At 45.2% G+C, this 19003-nt stretch overlaps 1 protein-coding gene and 1 pseudogene across 1 annotated transcript; one reads left to right on the top strand and one right to left on the bottom strand.

The window, feature by feature from the left end:
- Positions 1–7530: 7530 nt before the first annotated feature.
- LOC138074012 (ribonuclease pancreatic-like) lies at positions 7531–8170 on the top strand (annotated as a pseudogene).
- Positions 8171–17085: 8915 nt separating this feature from the next.
- RNASE6 (ribonuclease A family member 6) lies at positions 17086–18628 on the bottom strand. The gene is made up of 2 exons (XM_068965154.1): positions 18419–18628; positions 17086–17833 (listed from the first exon to the last, which is right to left on the bottom strand). The coding sequence occupies exon 2, from the start codon at positions 17826–17828 to the stop codon at positions 17364–17366; it is 465 nt and encodes a 154-aa protein (XP_068821255.1). The 5' UTR covers positions 17829–17833; positions 18419–18628; the 3' UTR covers positions 17086–17363.
- Between the last annotated feature and the right edge of the window lie 375 nt (positions 18629–19003).

Genomic DNA, 19003 nt, shown 5'->3' with positions numbered 1-19003 from the left:
GACTTGCTGGCTGGATATTTATACGAGGGCTCCACGTGGCACCATCTTCCTCACAATGTGATGATTGGGTCCTAGTGTGGGTGTCCCACAACAGAGAGGGAAAGCCAGGCAGAAGCTGTCTCACCTGTTATGACCTGGCTTTTTATATATTTATTTTTGAACTTTTTATTTTGTATTGGGGTATAGCCGATTAACAATGTTGTGATATTTGCAGGTGGACAGTGAAGGGACTCAGCCATACATATACAAGTATCCATTCTCCCCCAACCCCTACCATCCAGGCTGCCACATAACACTGTGCAGAGTTCCATGTGCTATACAGTAGGTCCTTGTTGGTTTCCCATTTTAAAATAGCCATGTGTTCATGACCTGCCCAAACTCTCTATCTCTTCCCCTCAGCAACCATAAGTTTGTTCTCTAAGTCTGTATCTTTCTGTCTGTAAATAAATTCATTTGTATCATTTCTTTTTAGATTCAATACAGTATTTTTCATTTGACTTACTTCACTCAGTATGACACTCTAAAGCTGAAACTCCAGTACTCTGGCCACCTCATGAGAAGAGTTGGCTCATTGGAAAAGACTCTGATGCTGGGAGGGATTGGGGGCAGGAGGAGAAGGGGACAACTGAGGATGAGATGGCTGGATGGCATCACAGACTCAATGGACGTGAGTCTGAGTGAACTCCGGGAGATGGTGATGAACACAGAGGCCTGGCGTGCTGCGATTCATGGGGTTGCAAAGAGTTGGACACAACTGAGTGACTGAACTGAACTGAACTCAGTATGACACTCTCTAGGTCCATCCGTGTGGCTGCAAATGGCATTATTTCATTATTTTTAATGACTAAGAAATATTCCATTGCATATACGTACCACATCTTCTTTATCCATTCCTCTGTTGATGGATGTTTAGGTTGCTTCCATGTCTTGGTTATTGTAAACAGTGCTTCAGTGAACATTGGGGTGTATATATATTTTTGGATCATGTTTTTCTCTGGATATATGCCCTGGGGTGGGATTGCAGGGTCATATAGTAGCTCCAGACTTCTCTGGTAGATCAGATGGTAAAGAATCCACCTGCAATTTGGGAGACCTGGGTTTGATCCCTGGTTTGGGCAGATCCCCTGGAGGAGGGCATGGCAACCCACTCCAGTATTCTTGCCTGGAGAATCCCCATGGACAGAGGAGCCTGGTGAGTTACAGTTCATGGGGTTACAAAGAGTCAGACCCAATGGAGTGACTAAGCACAAGCACAAGCCTGGCAGCTCTATTAATGGTTTTTGATGGTTTCCATAACTTAATTAAAAGCTTAAGGGTGGGAATTCCCTTGGTATTTTCAATGCAGGGGCCCAGGTTCAATCCCTAGTCGAGGAACTGGGATACCACAAGTAACTCCACATAGCCAAAGAACAAAACAAAACAAAAACAAAAACAAACAAATTTTTAAAAAAATCCAAGGGTTTGTCCAGATTGCCATACACAAACAGGCAAAATGAAATCTTACTTTGGGATGCCTAGGGGGTAGACTATTGAAGAACCTTATTTGGGTCACTGAAAGCCTGTTCATATTTCTGAAATTCTGAAATCTTCTTGTTGGATCAACTCCCTGAAATTCTTCTTGCACTGGAAAAGTGAAACAAGAATGACTTTTCATGCAGCTATGCCCAACACCTTAGTGGACTCCCCTGGCAAATACAAACCTTCCTGTTGGGGACCTTTAGGGCAGGCCCTGTAACTTATTTCTGTACTTCACTGAGGCTGAATGAATGAATGAGCAAATTCTAAATTGGTTATTGTGAGTAACCAATGAAGATCTGTAGAGTTGATATGAAGGTTATTTTAAACTGAAGATATTTGAGACCCAGCAGATGCAGAAAGAAGCTTTTTCTGAGCTTCCCTTTCTGAATAAAAGCAGAATCTTCTGATAGTAAAGCTGCTATACATCCCTTTAGGGGGGAGTTACACCCAGGAAGAAAACAGATCACTCACACTTGCATTAGACAAACCTTAAAACAAATTATTTCCCGTACCATTTATTCCCATAAAAGCTCATTTATCTTTCCTTTTAAAAATCCATTCATTTCCTGTAGAGTCCCTGTTTGCTCCCCTCTGCCCCATTAAGCTGATGTAAAGTATAAACCTTTTCTCTAGCAGTTCAGGAGCCACGTCTACGTTCTTCCATATGCATATGTATAAACTTTGTCATTTCTCCTGTTAATCTTCAGCCATTTTGTCAGTTCATTCACAGGGTTCCTAACTGTACATAAATGAGTACAGGAAAAGTTTTCCTTCCAATACCCCTCAAGATGATATGAGTACAAACTAAAGACTAAGAGACAAACAAAACCTGGGTGGTGAGTGAATTACGGAACAGGAAACTAAAAGCTCACACTTTACCACATCTTCTTTGGCTCTACTTCCCCTTCCAAATTTAAACACATTAGAAAAGGTTTACTTTACCAAAGATTTCTTGGATTTCATATGGCAAAACAATTTAAAATTTTCCCTTAAAGAATTCTGGTGGTCCAGGGGTTAAGAATTCGACTGCCAGTGCAGAGGATGTGAGTTCAATCCCTGGGCCAGGAAGAGCACACATGTCTGTGAGCAACTAGACCCCTAAGCCACTACTGCTGAAGACCATGCACAGAGCCTGTGCACCATCACAAGAGAAGCCACTGAAATGAGGAACCCATGCACTGCCATGAAGAGTAGCCCCACTCACTGCAACTAGAGAAAGCCCTCACACAGCGATGAAAACCCAGGGTAGTAAAAAACCGTTCATTTATTTATTTATTTTCTTTAAAATCTCTTAAAAAAAAATTCTGTCCTTTCCATCAAGTTTCCTCTCCTCTCTCTTCTTCCTACCTTTCCCTCCCCATGGATTTGAAACTTCCTGCTGTTTTCAGCTCTGGATTTCAGCAAAGCAAAAGCCAGGCAGTTATTGACTCCATCCCCTGTAGAAAGCAGTTTCAAGATCACCTATTTTTATTTAAACAGATTCTTTGTGGGAGGTTTTAACCCCACTCTCTGTGAATAATAACAGGCTTTCTAAGCACTGTCTGCATCTTACCTGGCCTGTGCACTCAGTAGCACAATCTTGTCTGACTCTTTGTGACTCTACGGACTGTAGCCCGCCAGGCTCCTCTGTCCATGGGATTTCCCAGGCAAGAATACTGAAGTGGGTTGCCATTTCCTCCCCTAGGGATCTTCCTGATCCAGGGACTACATGTGTGTCTCCTATGTCTCCTGCACTGGCAGGCAGGTTCTTTACCACTGAGCTATCAGGGAACACTGCTTCTTACCTTATTTTGTCTTAAAAATAAGTCTAAGAGAAATATGTTATTATCACCCCATTTTAGAGATGAGAAAACTTTCCCAGTGCTTAAGGTGATAAACCAGGAATTGGACTTGTTACTGAGTCCAAGCTTGCTCTGTTCACCATATACTAGGACAATAAATCTGAGAGACTAGGTGTTGAGACACAGAATACAACTTTGTTAGGGGAGTGTGTAATTTCCTTGGTTATGTCTCACTACAGCAAAGATCTGAAATGACAGACCAGTGTTACAGCTCGGTTACAGCTTAGTTTTATTCAGCAAGCAAAGGACAGTACACCCTCGAGGTGTGAGGGCAGGCAGACCCCAAAGGAGAGGCCTCAATCTGTCTTGGCTTCCTCCTTTCATTCATTTGTCTCCTCCCCGCTGAGCCTGCCCCATGTAAATTGGGCTGGCCAAGAAGGGGGTGTGTTTGTTTCACCAGTTCTCACTCCAGTCCACAGGTTTTCTTTTGTTTCATTTTTATGGGCTTTTCCCTTTCTTTATCTTTTAGCCACCACCATTTTTGACTCCTTTTTCCTATTCTAACTACCTAACAACTTTATTTGGATAGTCAGCTGACCAAGAAGATGGCAGACTAACATCTCAAAATAACCATTTTGTTGGGGCCTGGATGCCAGGTTCTTTTATGGATCAGAGATGGGGGGTGAGGTGAGGAAACAAAGTTGAAAGTGAAAGTGTTAGTTGCTCAGTCATGTCTGACTCTTTGTGACCCCATAGACTATAGCCCACAAGGCTCTTCTGTCTGTGCAATTTTCCTGGCAAGAATACTGGAGTGGGTTGCTATTCCTTTCTCCAGGGGATCTTCCCTACACAGGGATGGAACCTGGGTCTCCCGTCTGAGCCACCAGGGAAGTTAAAGTAGAAAGACCATTGATTTCTTGCAAATACCTTCTAGAATGGCAAGTCCCAGATGGGGATATGCGAGTTTCACTTCCTTACAGACACGAGTGTTAAAGAACCCACCTGCCAATGCAAGAGACATAAGAGACACAGGTTCAATCCTTGGGTTGGGAAGATCCCCTGGACAAAGTCATGGCAACCCACTCCAGTATTCTTGCCTGGAGAATCCCATGGACAGAGAAGCCTGGTGGGCTACAGTCCATAGGTCATAAAGAATTTGATGTGACTGAAGTGACTTAACACAGAGACACAGCCTTTTCGCAGGTGGTGTGAAACAGAATATCTCCTGCCATATCAGTAAGCAAGGATGCCACAGGTATGTGCAATTCCAGCCACCCCCTCTCCCCCAAATATGAATTTCTGAGCCACCCCAGACAAGCAGCAGGCAAGTGGCACCATTATCTACACAAGGAACTTAAGAATGTCACAGTCCTTCACAGGTGGGCAGGGCCAGGTTATCTTCCTGTGAGCTAAACAAAGGCACTTTAAAGGGTATGACTTCCCTGGTGGCTCAGACAGTAAAGCATCTGCCTACAATGCGAGAGACCTAGGTTCAATCCCTAGGTTGGGAGGACTCCTGAAGAAGGAAATGGCAACCCACTCCAGTATTCTTGCCTGGAAAATCCCATGGACGGAGGAGCCTGGTAGACTACAGTCCATGGGGTCACGAAGAGTCGGAAATGACTGAGCGACTTCACTTTAGTTTAAGGGTGTGGGGGTGGGCAGGATTCTCTGAGGCAGGCCTTTAAGTATGCTATTATAACAAAAGCAGCAAAAGAAAACAAGGATTAAAGTTACAGAAAGAGATCCAGTCCAGTATGGAGTCAAAATTAACCCTTCTTGGTTACAGACCGAGACAGTGTAAACCTAGAACCTAGAGAGAGGGAGTAAAATTATCCTCCATGAGAAAGTAATAACTGTATATGTGTATATATATCTGAGTCGCTTTGCTGTACACCTAAAACTAACACAATATTGTAAGTCAACTATACTTTAATGTGAGTAAAAAGTGAAGTCGCTCAGTGGTGTCTGACTCTTTGTGACCCCATGGACTATAGTCTACCAGACTCCTCCATCCATGAGATTTTCCAGGCAAGAATACTGGAGTGGGTTGCCATTTTCTTCTCCAGGAGATCTTCCTGACCCAGGGATTGAACCCAGGTCTCCTGCACTGTAGGCAGACACTTTATCATCTGAGCCACCAGGGAAGTCCATACTTTAAAAGTAAAGAAATAAAAACAAAATTGTCTCTCAGCAAATACAGGTTTCTTTCTGGGAGGAAATTCTACTGCTAAGAAATATGATGTTCTCTGTTTCTTCTCTAAAGCGGATTTTGCATTTGGCTTATCTCAAATTCCTCTCCTCCACTCTGGCCTATAGGAGGAGAGATCACTGTAGATAAGAACAGCCACACACTCTCTTTCAACGGCCCAGGAATGTAGATGAGGCCAGAACTGGGTGAGGTCACACAGAGTCTTCCTTTTCCTCCTCCGTGTTCAGGTACTGTCATCTTGTCCAGATCTAGGGAGCCTTTCAGCTAGGGGCAGCTGGACACCTCTCATCTCCTCACCACCCCCTTCCTCTCGCCACCCCTTCCCCTGCAGATGCTGATGGGAGTCATGAAATTCTGGCCAAAGCAGCTTCAGGATTCCCGGGGAGAGAGAAGACATCCCATGCCTTCCCCTTCCCATGATTACTTGTTATGTGACTTTTGCTAACCTCTCATGCTTCCCAGGTGGTGCTAGTAGTAAAAGAACCCAACTGCCAGTGCAGGAGATATGAGACATGAGTTTGATCCCTGGGTTGGGAATATACCCTGGAGGAGGGCATGGCAACCCATTCTAGTATTCTAGCCTGGAGAATCCCATGGACAGAGGAGCCTGGCAGGCTATAGCCCATAGGGTTGCAAAGTGAAAAGAGAAGTGAAAGTCATTCAGTCATGTTTGACTCTTTGTGACCCTGGAATTCTCTAGGCCAGAATACTGGAGTGGATAGCCTTTCCCTTCTCCAGGCATCTTCCCAACCCAGGTCTCCCACATTGCAGGTAGATTCTTTACCAGCTGAGCCACAAGGGAAGCCCAAGAATACTGGAGTGGGTAGCCTATCACTTCTCCAGAGGATCTTCCTGACCCAGGAATTGAACCGGGGTCTCTTGCATTACAGGTGGATTCTTTACCAACTGAGCTATCAAGGTCACAAAGAGTCAGATACAACTGAAGTGACTTAGCACACATGCATGGGCTATTTAGTCTGGAACACGGACTTGGTTGGAGTTTGAGCATCAGTGCTATCGTGGCTTTCTCTGCTGCTTTATAGAGAGAAAATTTCTTATCGGCTAAGGCTCACTATCCCCAGCAGCCCCCCAAAGAGGGTGTGCGTGCATGCTCAATTGTGTCTGGACTGTAGCCTGCCAGGCTTCTCTGTCGATGGACTTTCCTAGGCAAGATCTGGAGTGGGTTGGTATTTCCTTCTCCAAAGGATCTTCCCACCTCAGGACAGAACCGGAGTCTGCTGATAGGCAGGTGGATGGCTTACTACTGGGCCAGGTGCCCTGGGCAGTTCCCCAACCTTTCCTCACATGACCTTGTTTCCTGTGGAATGAGACCAAGATGCTCCTCCCACCCTTCTTGGAAGCCAAGCCCCCTTTCACTGGTATAAGGTCCATACCTCTGGAAGAGGAGGATTGCAGAAACTGCCTTCTCACTCTCAGACATCAAACTACAGACCCAGGTAAGCAGCCCAAGAAGTGGTCTCAGGAGCTGCTTCTGCCTGAGGGTTTGAGAGGGAGCATCCAGGGTGAGTGAGACTAGCCTGAGAATCGGGCTGGGCAGACAGGGGCAGTGAGCAGAGTTGGGGTCAGGAATGGAGCATGCAACTGCAGAGCCCACAGGGTTGGAGAAGGAGAAGCCTCCAGGTTGGGGGAGGCTTGACTCTCTTGTAGGAATATAATGGTGTCCTTCATGGTGTGGGGTCAGACACAGGACAGGGACTGAGTTTCCCTTGTGCTAGAGGACAACAGGGCTCTGTCAACTGTGGTCTGGATGAATACTGGTGGTTATTTTGGGGGTACAACTTGGCTTATTCAAAATCTGACTTATTTATTTAGTGGTTTATTCAAAAGGATCCCCTAATGAGCTGCGTGAGTGCTGGGTACAAAAGTATTTTATTTTCCAAATATATTTCATATCAAAAGACTTTCTGTAGTCAAAGACAGGACTGCTAGGATTTTAGAGCATTTTAGGGGTCACCACCCAAAGGGGAGGACGACACCTCTGTAGGGAGTGGGAGTCAAATGTTTGTGGGAAGAGTATACGTGAGCGTCTCCTTACCTAGAAAAGCTGTTAGGAACAGGGACATCTTTCTGGTCAACCGGCAGGGAGACTGTAAGCCAGGGAGGCTGCAGGTGGGAGCTGGGGTTCTCTTTCTAAGGCGATGCTTTTCCTCCTCTGCCCTTTTTCCCTGGCAGATTTCTCCAGGCGAGGGTGGTCATCATGGCTCTGAAGTCCCTGGTCCTGTTGTCACTGTTGGTCCTGGCTGGGGTCCAGCCTTCCCTGGGCAAGGAATCTGCAGCCGCCAAGTTTGAGCGGCAGCACATGGATTCCAGCACTTCCTCTGCCAGCAGCTCCAACTACTGCAACCAGATGATGAAGAGCCGGAACCTGACCCAAGATCGATGCAAGCCAGTGAACACCTTCGTGCACGAGTCCCTGGCTGATGTCCAGGCCGTGTGCTCCCAGAAAAATGTTGCCTGCAAGAATGGGCAGACCAATTGCTACCAGAGCTACTCCACCATGAGCATCACAGACTGCCGTGAGACCGGCAGCTCCAAGTACCCCAACTGTGCCTACAAGACCACCCAGGCAGAGAAACACATCATAGTGGCTTGTGAGGGGAACCCATACGTGCCAGTCCACTTCGATGCTTCAGTGTAGGTCTCCACCTGAGGCCAGAGCAGCAAGATGCACCGCTTCATCACAAAGGCATCTGCCTCTCCCCGCCCCCCCCCAACCCCGCCGCGTTTCCTTGCCCTGGGGGCAATAGCTCAAGTTAGTTAGGGCTCTTATCTCTGTGCACCTTACCAGAAACACACATACAGGATTCCCTGGCATGAGGGCAATAACTCAAGCTAGTTGAGTCTTCTATCCAACCCACACTTGCTCCCCTGGTCTGAGTCTTGCCCCTGGTGGTTTGGGGGGTGGAGTGGGTTGTGAGAAGGGACCTGTGTTAACAAAATCACTGCTTCTTTCAATAAAACATGCTTGCAACCACCTGAATTCCTGATGCTGTCCTCACCTGGGTATTTTTTGTGTGATTGCTCTCTTGCCAGGGGTGAGAAGCGTGAATCTGGTTATCTGTGGTGAGAGGGGAATGGAATCCTTAAATGCCACCTCTTTTGACTTTTGGTTTTTACTGCCCTAAGATAATTCCTCTCCTTGTAGGTTCCTTGACACCCAGTATAAACGTGTGGGCGATTTTAGGATCTATAGTCTGGGACACTGTCATGCTGGGTGAGCTGACAAGAGGGTGAAGCTCTCATACAAAAATCTCTGGCACAGAAGGAAAGATCATGTGACCCAGGGGGAGACCCTGTTTGGCCTCAGGAGCAGAGGAAGACTATGAAACTTTGACCTAAGATTTCCATTTTCCTTTTTATGAGGGAGCTATTACTAAATCAAAAAGATGGTCGTCTCTTACTTGCAAACGTGGAATCCTTCATTCAGAAGCTGCAAAGGACCTCAGGGGTCACCAAATGTGGGGAGGATTTCAAATAAGTAGATTTCAGCTTGTGGACCAACTCTAATTAGAAGTGCCTGCCTAGAATGTGTACAAAAATGCCTAAACAGTGATATGATGGAACAGTGGTCTCTACCAAAGGCTCCACGGAGGTGAGTGTATATGTGCCACCCACTGGCCATCCTTACCTAAAGAAAGCCCTGCCTTTTACAGAGGGAAACCTGAGTCTTAGAAAGGTTAAGTGACCTGCTCCTGGCGGCTGCTAGTTACTGTCAGATTGAGATCAAACCTTGGGTGTCCTGGCCTCCCTGTCGTTGCCCTTTCTGCTACTGGAGTCTCCTCAAGGTGAAATCCCCCAGTCTCCCTCCTTCACTGAGAGCTGTGGAGTTGCAGCTTTGCCTGCCTGAGCTGCTGGGGGCTCTCACAGGTTTCCAGTGCACTTGGCTGCGAGCCTGCTCCCTTCTCGACAACCCTTAATTATATCCATTGAAAAGATTAGACTCGGCTTTTGTCACCGCTTAATCATTTCATCTGACTTCCTGTTTATGCTTGCATCTGGCTCTAGACAAGGTCATAGAACTAGAGAAAGATCCTTCTGCCAACCAGTTTGAGCAGTTCTGTCATCATGTGTACTACATTTATAAATGGTGGAGTTGATCATATGTTTTTAGGTAAAGTGAACGCTTAACCTTGGGGTCTCTGGGGGATAAGGGCAGATAGCTGATTCAGTGGCAGTAGGGATCTCACTCCTTACAGAGAGGATGGAGGAGGAAATAAAAAGGAAACTTTGTTTCTAGATCTGTTTTCTTTAGATAGAATTTTTCTTAAGTTCTTCTATTGTTTCCAAAACAGCAGTTACTCTTTTTCCCTCCTCCTAGAGCTGAGAGAAGACTTTAGCGGAGGTTCGAACATTCACTTGGAGTTTTGCTGCATCTATTCTGCACGGTCACCAGCTCTGACTACTGCTTCCCTGCAGGTTCTGGGCCAGTGGACCATGTGAGCCTCCATCTGGGGAATAAAGTGATAGGTGGTAACAGATAGTCTGGGTGCAGCCCTGCACAGCCAGGGAAACAGAAGGTGTGGGTGGGGGTGGGTTGGAAGTGCTCTGAACAGGACACCGAAAGGGAAGAGATCAAGTCTTGTCCTAGAGACATCAGGCAGAGTCAAGGAGAAACAGCAGTTGTTGGGAGACAAATCAGAGATCTCTTTGTGGGGGACCTCCCTGGCAGTCATCAGTTAAGACTCCAGGCTTCTGCTGCAGGAGCCTAGATTCTATCCCTGGTCTAGGAACTAAGATCCCGCATGCCAGGTGGTGCAGCCATAGAAAAAGGTTTCCCTTCTGTGGGGGACTCTTGCTACCCCATAAATAAAGGGGTACAAACCTCTTCCAGAAGACTAAGCCAGGCAGATTAATCTGAAAACTGAGGTGTTAACATGTGAAGATGGATGGGTATCTGCATCATGACAGAAATGACCATATTTAGTGATTCTTCTAAGAAAAGTTAAGTTAGTTAAGTCGCTCAGTCGTGTCCGACTCTTTTGCATCCCCGTGGACTGTAGCCCACCAGGCTCCTCCGTCCATGGGATTCTCCAGGCAAGAGTACTGGAGTGGGTTGCCATTTCCTTCTCCAGGGGATCTTCCTGACCCAGGGATCGAACCCAGGTCTCCTGCATTAGAGGCAGACGCTTTAACCTCTGAGAAGGATAGTGTTAATTTTCGGAAGATTCTTCAAACCAAACAGGCTCCAGGAATTCTGCATTCTTGGTGGACAGGTAAAATGCCTCCCAGCACACTCCTTGCTCCTGCAGTCTTACCTGTACCGACAGAACCACAGTGTCTTCTGCCTCTTTCCACAGGCTGATTTTCTCCTGCCTCTCTCTGTGGTAAATTTCCCTTCAATTCCAGCAGCCAATAGTCTTCCAGCCTGAAACAGATCAGTCAGCCACACCTTAACTGAGTCCTTCAGTGAATGGATCCAGGACCAGCACGTCAGGTTCTTTCTTTCCAAGCGCTGTCTCGTCAGTATTCTGCACTTTGAGCTTTCTCTCTAATTGGAAAACGAAAGGCGGCTCCCAGTCCCCACTCTTGCCTCCTTAGCCTGATTCAGCCTTCCCACTCTTCGCAGAGCAAGTGGGAGCACTAGGGGGCGCTCATCTTCCTGTCTGTGATGAAAGGCACTTCAGTACTGGTTTGAGGAACTGATCACGAATGTGAGACAGCCCTCCATGGGCATGATTCGTGATGCATGGTGGAGGTCCTGGAGAAGGTACAGAATGAGAGTGAACTTTCTGTGGCCTAGACTGTGACACTCCTGCAAGCACTTCAGAACTGTCCCAGGAGCTACTTTCTGGGGGACAAATCGCAAGCACGTCTGCAAAGCATTCAGTAAATTCCCACGTACTTTGGGTTTCTCTGTGGCTGTAACAAGTGTAGGTAGGATAGTTTCATCTCACTTCCTCAGTGCCTTTGAAATTTATTCAAGTTGTTGTGTGAATCAATGGTTCATTTCTTTTTATTGCTGTGGATGTTCCGCAGCTTATTTATCCATTCACCTGTTGGACAATTGCACTGTTTCCATTCTGGGTGATTATGAAGATAGCTGCTTTGAACATCAAAGTACATATTTCTGTGTGAATTGGTGGAAGAATAAACACATCAATCAATGGGACAGCATAGAGAGACCAGAGACATACCCACACAAATACAGTCAAATGATTTTTTAACATTTATCTTTGGCTGTGCTGGGTCTTTACGACTGCGTGCAGGTGAGTGGAGGCCACTCTCTCTCTAGTTGCAGTGTGAGGGCTCCCAGCTGCGGGGCTTCTCTTGTTACAGACCGCTGGCTCTAAGGTGCCGGCCCTCAGTAGCTGCAGCACTCGGGCCCAGCAGTTGCAGCTCACAGGCTATAAAGCAGGGGCTCAGTAGTTGTGGCTCATAGGCTATAAAGCAGGTGCTCAGCAGTTGCGGCTCACAGGCTATAAAGCAGGGGCTCAGTAGTTGTGGCGCAGAGGCAGCAGCTTGTAAAGAAACATGTTGAGGAAAGAACTGATTTTTAAAAAAATATCCCGTGTTATATTAATTTTTGAAGGAGTTGCAAGACTACATGGAGACTGTAAAAACAGTAAGTACTGGGCACCATACTACTGAGTTTAGGTAAAATACTAGGCTTGACATAGAGGCTGCCCACCAATCCTGAAAGCCCAAGAAAACAAGATGGGATTCTGGAAAAGCAGAGCTCTATTTCTTGCGAGAAAAGCAAAACAAAACAGATGTTTCTCCTACTCCGGAGTGACCTGATTTTGTTATAAACCTCCAGGTAGTCAACAGAACCCGGGGAACTAGGCACGCAAGTGTGCCATCATTTCTGATCTTATTTTCTCATCCTATTCTACCTCTGAGTCTCATCTATACTTCCTGATACCACAGTATAATCCCCTCTGTCTTTCTTCTAATCTCCTGTGCCTTCTTCATCGCCTGTACTGTCCCAGCTTCAAGGCTTCCACCTACCCAAGGTCTGACTGAGAGCAGATCCGTGTGGTGGGTCTAGAACTTAGAAGCTGCTGTCTGTGAAATCCCCCAAACCACTGGTAGACACCACAAAACAGTTGTTCTAAGAGTAGGGAACAAATTTATGCATTGTATCCTCACTTCAGAAAAGCTGTCAAACTGCATTTAAAGACCTAAACATAAGGATGCCTTAACAGATACAACTTGGTGACTAACCATCTCCGCCATCGCTCAGTTCCTTGGGATGCTTACGAAACTTCTTTTTATAATCTCTTTTACAGCTTGAATTGTGTTCTCCCCAAATTTATATGTTTAAAGCCCTACCTTGTTGAAAATGTGAGATGCATTTGAAGTGAAGCGCTTTAAAGAAGTGAATAAATTAAAATGAGCCCTTAGGTGGGCCCTAATCCAGTGTGACTGGTGTCCTTATAATAAGAGGAAATTTGAACACAGAGAGACACCATGGGTGCCAGACTGCTGTGGCAAGTCACTGTGGTGGGGTGGGGAGAGCAAGACAGGAAGTTGACAGCTGGTGAGAAAGGGGGCTATTTGAGGATTTTTTTAAAGAGGGCTAAAAAAACTTTCCTTGAAGCTTGTAATCATCCAAAAGGAAGATGGAACTACTTTTATGATATACCAGGAATTTCATTAAACCTCTTTTATATGTATGCTTGTGTCTGCATTAGGTCATTCAGGTCTTGAAACTGTTGTAGCCACGCGTTCCGGGAAACACACTCACTCAGAAGGACAATGCAGATAGTGGAGTGCAGTTGATTACACCGGCAGGCCCAGGGCAGAGTCTCCTCTTAGCCAAGGACCCCGACCAGTTAAGTGTACTTGCTCAAACCCACCTCCCCTAATTCCTTGAAACTAGTTGGGACAAGGTAAAAAAGATACAATCAAAGTTAACCCATGATTCGTGTGTCACAAGACTAGATAAACAGTGGATATTTATCAAAAGGCCTGTGGTCGTATCCCGATAAACATAATGGAATTTACCACTTTGTTCTGTTACAGAGATAATTCGCATATTCTTTTAGGCTAAGGAGAGTCCAAGTACAAGTCCTGAGGCTCTTTTATCCTGGGGGTGGGGGAGGGGGTCTGGTTTTCCATTGGTATGCCATTTCTATAGACACCAGGCTCAAAGTTCAGAGTCCATTGCGAAGGTAACCATGTGTGTGGCCTCATGTTCGCAGCCTGGCCTAAGATGGAGTCCAGCTCTGTCTGTTTCCTCCCTCAAAACCACTCTGAGAACTAGTAATAATCACTTTCTGTTAAACATTCCAGTTTTCTTGGTTTTTCCCACTTAGCTTAAAGATACTATTGACTGGGTCTTTTTCACATTTCTGTACCTGGTGATTTTCAGGGTGTCAGACAGAGTGGAGTTTGGTAGATTCTATAAATGAAAGTAAGTAGACATAATATCTTATCTTAGTGTCGACTTAAAAATTAGCCACAGCCTGAAAGTAGAGAGTGTTTTACTTGATTCGAATGTTTAGGAGCCCCAGCCTGGGAGACAGCATCTCAGTAGCCCTGAGAGACTGCTTGGAGGAGGCAGGAGAGGGAGTCAGGCTATACACAAGTTTGCAACAAAGCAGACAGGCAGTCGGAACATCAAAGATGATTGTTAAATAAGGAAAAGCAGATATCAAGTTAAGGGATAGTGTTCTACGTGTGGGAGGGCTTCCAAGGTGGCGCTAGTGGTAAAGAACCTGTCTGCCAATGATGTTTAGATGTAAGAGACCTGGATTTGATCTCTGGGTCTGGAAGATCCCTGGAGAAGTAAATGGCAACCCACTCCAGTATTCTTGCCTACAGAATCCCAAGGACAGAGGAGCCTAGTGGGCTGCAGTCTATAGGGTTGCGCAGAGTCGAACATGACTTAGCAGCAGGCCCAACCTATGTATGCAAGATTCTGAGATTATTGAAGTCATTCCTTGCATATGCATCTCAGTTATCTGGGGCCAACATCCTGCATTTTTACAGAAATGTTCTTCTCTTCTTGAATTCCCTTAGGTCACACTGGAGGGCTATAATCACTGATAACTATGACATCCTTAAGTTCCTCATGCAGGGAGTGGTGCTGTTTGTTGGCATGACTCATAAATTCACATTTAGGGGCTGGAATCTCAGATAGCTGTGGCACTTTTTGCCCACCACATGGCAGGAAATATTTGATTTCATGTTAGTAAATGAGGCATTGATTATCTGCAAAGGTAAGTACCTTGCACAGGTAGTAAATGTTTGTGCTGAAATTGTTTTTTTAATTTTTATTTTGAAATAATTTCAGATGTACAGAATGGCTGCAAAAATGATACAAAGAATACCTGTATACCATTTGTCTATATTCTCTAAGCAACCACATCTTTCCTATTTGCTTTATTGTTGTTGTTTAGTTGCTAAGTTGTGTCCAACGCTTTTGAGACCCCATAGACTGTAGCCCGCCAGCCTCCTCTGTCCATGGGATTTCCCAGGCAGGAATGCTGGAGTGAGTTGCTCTTTCCTTCTCCAGGGGATCTTCCCAACCCAGGGATTGAACTTGTGTCTCCTGCATTGGCAGGTGCTTTAGCTTTACCACTGAGCCACCAGGGAGCCTCATTTGCTGTATTAGTCATATATTTATGTATAGATATATAATTTTTTCTGAATGTTTGAGAATAAGTTATGGACATGTTGCCCTTTTTCCTAGGTACACTATACATTTCCTAAAAACAAAAACATTCTTTTTACAAGAGTTGAATATAAGTATACTTATCAAAATCAGGAAATTTGCATTGAAACTATACTATTATCTAACCTGCAGACTATATTCAACTTTCATCAACTGCTATCTTTAACAAAAGAAAAAAAAATTTGGTCCTGGAACCAGGCTTGGCCCTGGGATGCCACTAGAGACATGGACTCTAAAACCCCTCAGGGCTTCCTGTCTTTTGAGGCTCATATCTTTGTGGGGTTCCCATATGTACATGTGTAACTAAAATTGTTGTTTTCTTCTGCTAATCTGTCCTTTTATTACAGAAGGATCTAGGCCAAGAACCTAGAAGGGTTTGTGGAAAATTATTTTTTCTCCCTTACTCCTAAGACCTAAATTCTTAATCCCAGTCCTTCAGTTTCTAAATCAAATACTTATTCCAGGACACAGCTTCCACTCAAACAAGGGTGTGGGCAGGTCAGACTCACCAGTGACAGACTGAATGGGCCCTCCCAGAGGACCTGGTCCAGGGCCTGTCCGTCACAGCACTTCCTCCTCACAGCACTTCTGCCTCTGGCACCCACGCATCCTCTGCCGGGGGCATCCTGTACTGAAGGCTGTTAGAGCCTCCCTGGACCCTGCCTCCCAGCTGCCAGGAGCAGCACAGCACCGACTGCGACCACCAGGAACGCCTCCAGACACGGCTTCCTCCTGCTCCACGACAGCCACGCCCTTCGTGATGGGTGATTAGGAAATAAGACACACAAGTCGAAAACGAGGTACAGATGTCATTAGGGTGAACCACACGCACTTTCTCTTACCAAGCGCTGGAAGCCGAGGTACAAAGGGAAAGAAATCCTATGACACATGATATCATAGCAGGAACTGAAGCAAAAGATCAGGCACCCACCGGAGTGAGCAATGTGTCAGGAGCCAGAGTCTAAAGGGTATGATGAGTCTGACCCCTCAAAGGGACAGCTGAATGAATGTCACAACTCCCTTAGGCTGATTAAACCTCTTGTTACAGTAAACAAAGATCTGTGTGATAAAAAAAAAAAAACATCTGTTCCAAAACCCCAATGGGTAGAACAAAAATGTGTTTAGTTTCCCAGTGCTTCCCCCCTCACACTCCCCCTCCTCCGTGATCGATACTTTCTCTTAGTTCATTCTAGTGGAGAATGGGAGACTTGACTCTAAGGTTACTGTGGATTATTATCACTATTATTTGTTTGTTATTATTATTTTTGGTTGAGCTGGGTCTTTATTGTTGCTCACCAGCTTTTTCTAGCTGCGGTGAGTGGGGGCTACTCCTTGTTGCGGGGAGCGGGTTTCCCGTTGCAGGGGCTTCTCTGGTTTAGTAGCACAGGCTCTAGGCACAGGGGCTTCGGTAGTTGGGGTGCATGGGGTGAGTTACTCTTCGGCATGTGGAATATTCCCGAACCAGGGATTGAACCTGTATCCTCTGTACCACCAGGGAAGGCCCCTTCAACTATTTATATTTAAAACATTATCTGATTAAATATAGAAATAAATAGTTAAGATCTAGGGTGCCTCAGTTGCCAGTGTTAGAACCTGTGTATGAAATGCCATTAGCACTCTGTATCAGTGCCACCTCCAACAAACACAGACAATTATTTCAGGGGAAATATGTAAAGCTATGAGCAGAGTTTGAAGGCATGTTGAATTTTCTTGCTCTTTAATCCCAGAAACACGAGGAAGAGGGACATGGCAGAGGCCCCAGGTTGCTAAATAACCTCAAAGTTTGCCTAGGGCCAAAGTAGTTCTTAGAATGTTGGCAAATGCAGGCCTAGATAGCTCTAGGCTGGCAATGACATGAAAGGCATCTCAAACTTACTTACACACACACTCATTATAATGCAACGAAAAATGGTTTTATTGCTCTGAACACAATACAGCAAGCGTTGGCCAAGTTCCTAAGGTTAAAAATATGGAGGTCTGGACCCTCCTTTACCCTTTCATCTACTACCTTCCTTCAAAACACAGAGCTCCAAAGCAGAAAAGAATCTGACTTTTTTGTTGTTGTTCCAACTCTGGTCTGGTATCCTCATCACTCTAATTTTTCCAATACTCTCCTTTTTCCTTCTATGGGAACCAGGAAAATCAATAAGAGACAAAAAAAATCAGAGGTGATCATAAGAGAATTTGTGCTGAGCGAGAAGCAAAGTGATCTTTAAACAACCTTATCTAAGTGTACAGGAACCAAAGGATAAGGGGGGTCGGTCTTCTGAGGAGGGTCACAGGCGACAATGAAGAACTTGTATTGGGCGGCATCATGGTAGCGGCAATCAGGATACCTTCCCGCAATGAAATTGCACTGAGTCAGGTTGACAGGCTTTGGACTCTGGTGACAGTTGTGCCGGCCATTCTTACAGATGATGTTGGGCAAATCACAGACAGCAGTCACATCCTGGAAGAAGTTGTGCAGAAAGGTGTTTTCAGGTTTACAGTGCCGAGTGTAGTTATTGACACCACTCATTGCTGTGTTGCATTGGAGAAGCCTTGGCTGTATGTGCTGAATTTCAAACCAGCGAGCCTTGGTGAGACCTTTTGGCACAGCACAAAGTGGACACACTGACCACCACATTCCCAGCAGCAATAAGAGGAGAGAAGAACATCCCAGAAGATGTGGCCCCATCTTTTCTGTGCAAGGAGAGAGAAAATAGATCGTAGCAGTAGAAACAATAAGAGAGAAATTATTGCTCATAACCATTCAGATTTTTACTCTGCCTTTTAAGATTTTGATAGCTCTTATTTTTTTTTTTAAACCATCTTCTTTCTCACTTGAGTCTCACAATTTTGAAGAAACTAAAGCCCAGTGAGGAGGAATTTGAGGTAAGACAACTTTCACTCTGGTAGATCTTGTTCTTCTCTTTGACCTGCACTCGTGGGTTTGATGCTGCCCATGTCAGAAACCTTGTCTCTTCCCAGGACTTCCCTGGTGGTCCAGTAGCTAAGACTCTGAGCTCCCAGTGCAGGGGGCCCAGGTTCAATCTTGGTCCGGAAACTAGATCCCACATGCCGCAACTAAAGATCCAGCATGCCACAATGAAGATCAAAGATCCTGCATGTGGCAACAAAGACCCAACGCAACCAAATAAATAAATAATTTTTATAAAGGAAAAGAAACCTTTTCTCCTGCTCCCTGAAACATTTATGCTCCTTCTATTTGACCTGGATCTCCCAGTTATCTTCACTGCCCACTCTCTCCCCAGCTATGGGGCTTACCAGGTCTCCACGATGGGGCTCCAGCAGCAGTAGTTAGTCCCAGGACCAGAAGCTTTTGTCTGTTGTTCTCCTCCCAGGCATGCTAGGTCTGCCTGCGTGGGGAAGGATTCTGAACCCTAAGAAAGAGAAACCTAGAGCTTGGAAGATGAATTTCTTGTGGACAGTGTGGATGAAACACTTAGATTTTCAAACCTGCTGTTTAAAATAGTATCAGTTACACTGTAGACATAGGGAGAGTAAGCTTATTTTAAAAACAGTGAGACTCAAAACATGAGGAACTGATCACTTCCTGATATGAAATGGTGTTTCCTTCCTTACTTGAACTTCATTTTTTTTTTTAATGATTTCAGTTCCTTAGGAGAAAATATACATGAAAATCTGATGTAATAACTGCCACATACTTGGTATGTGAATTTCAACAATAGACTTGAATGAATTATTCATTTATGTGTATGCTTTTTAGGCCAGCTACTGGGCTACTCTGATTCATAAGCTCATGATAGAGATAGGTTAATGGACTAATACATAATATATTAATAAATATAAGTAGCACTTACAGCTGTGATCAAGGTAACTGTCTGGAGA

This window comes from Capricornis sumatraensis, chromosome 2 (genome assembly GCF_032405125.1).
Source record: "Capricornis sumatraensis isolate serow.1 chromosome 2, serow.2, whole genome shotgun sequence".
NCBI classification, from domain to species: Eukaryota; Metazoa; Chordata; class Mammalia; order Artiodactyla; family Bovidae; genus Capricornis; species Capricornis sumatraensis.
The sequence above is the reverse complement of the archived record's forward strand: the minus strand, read 5'-3'. Positions and strand labels throughout refer to the sequence as shown.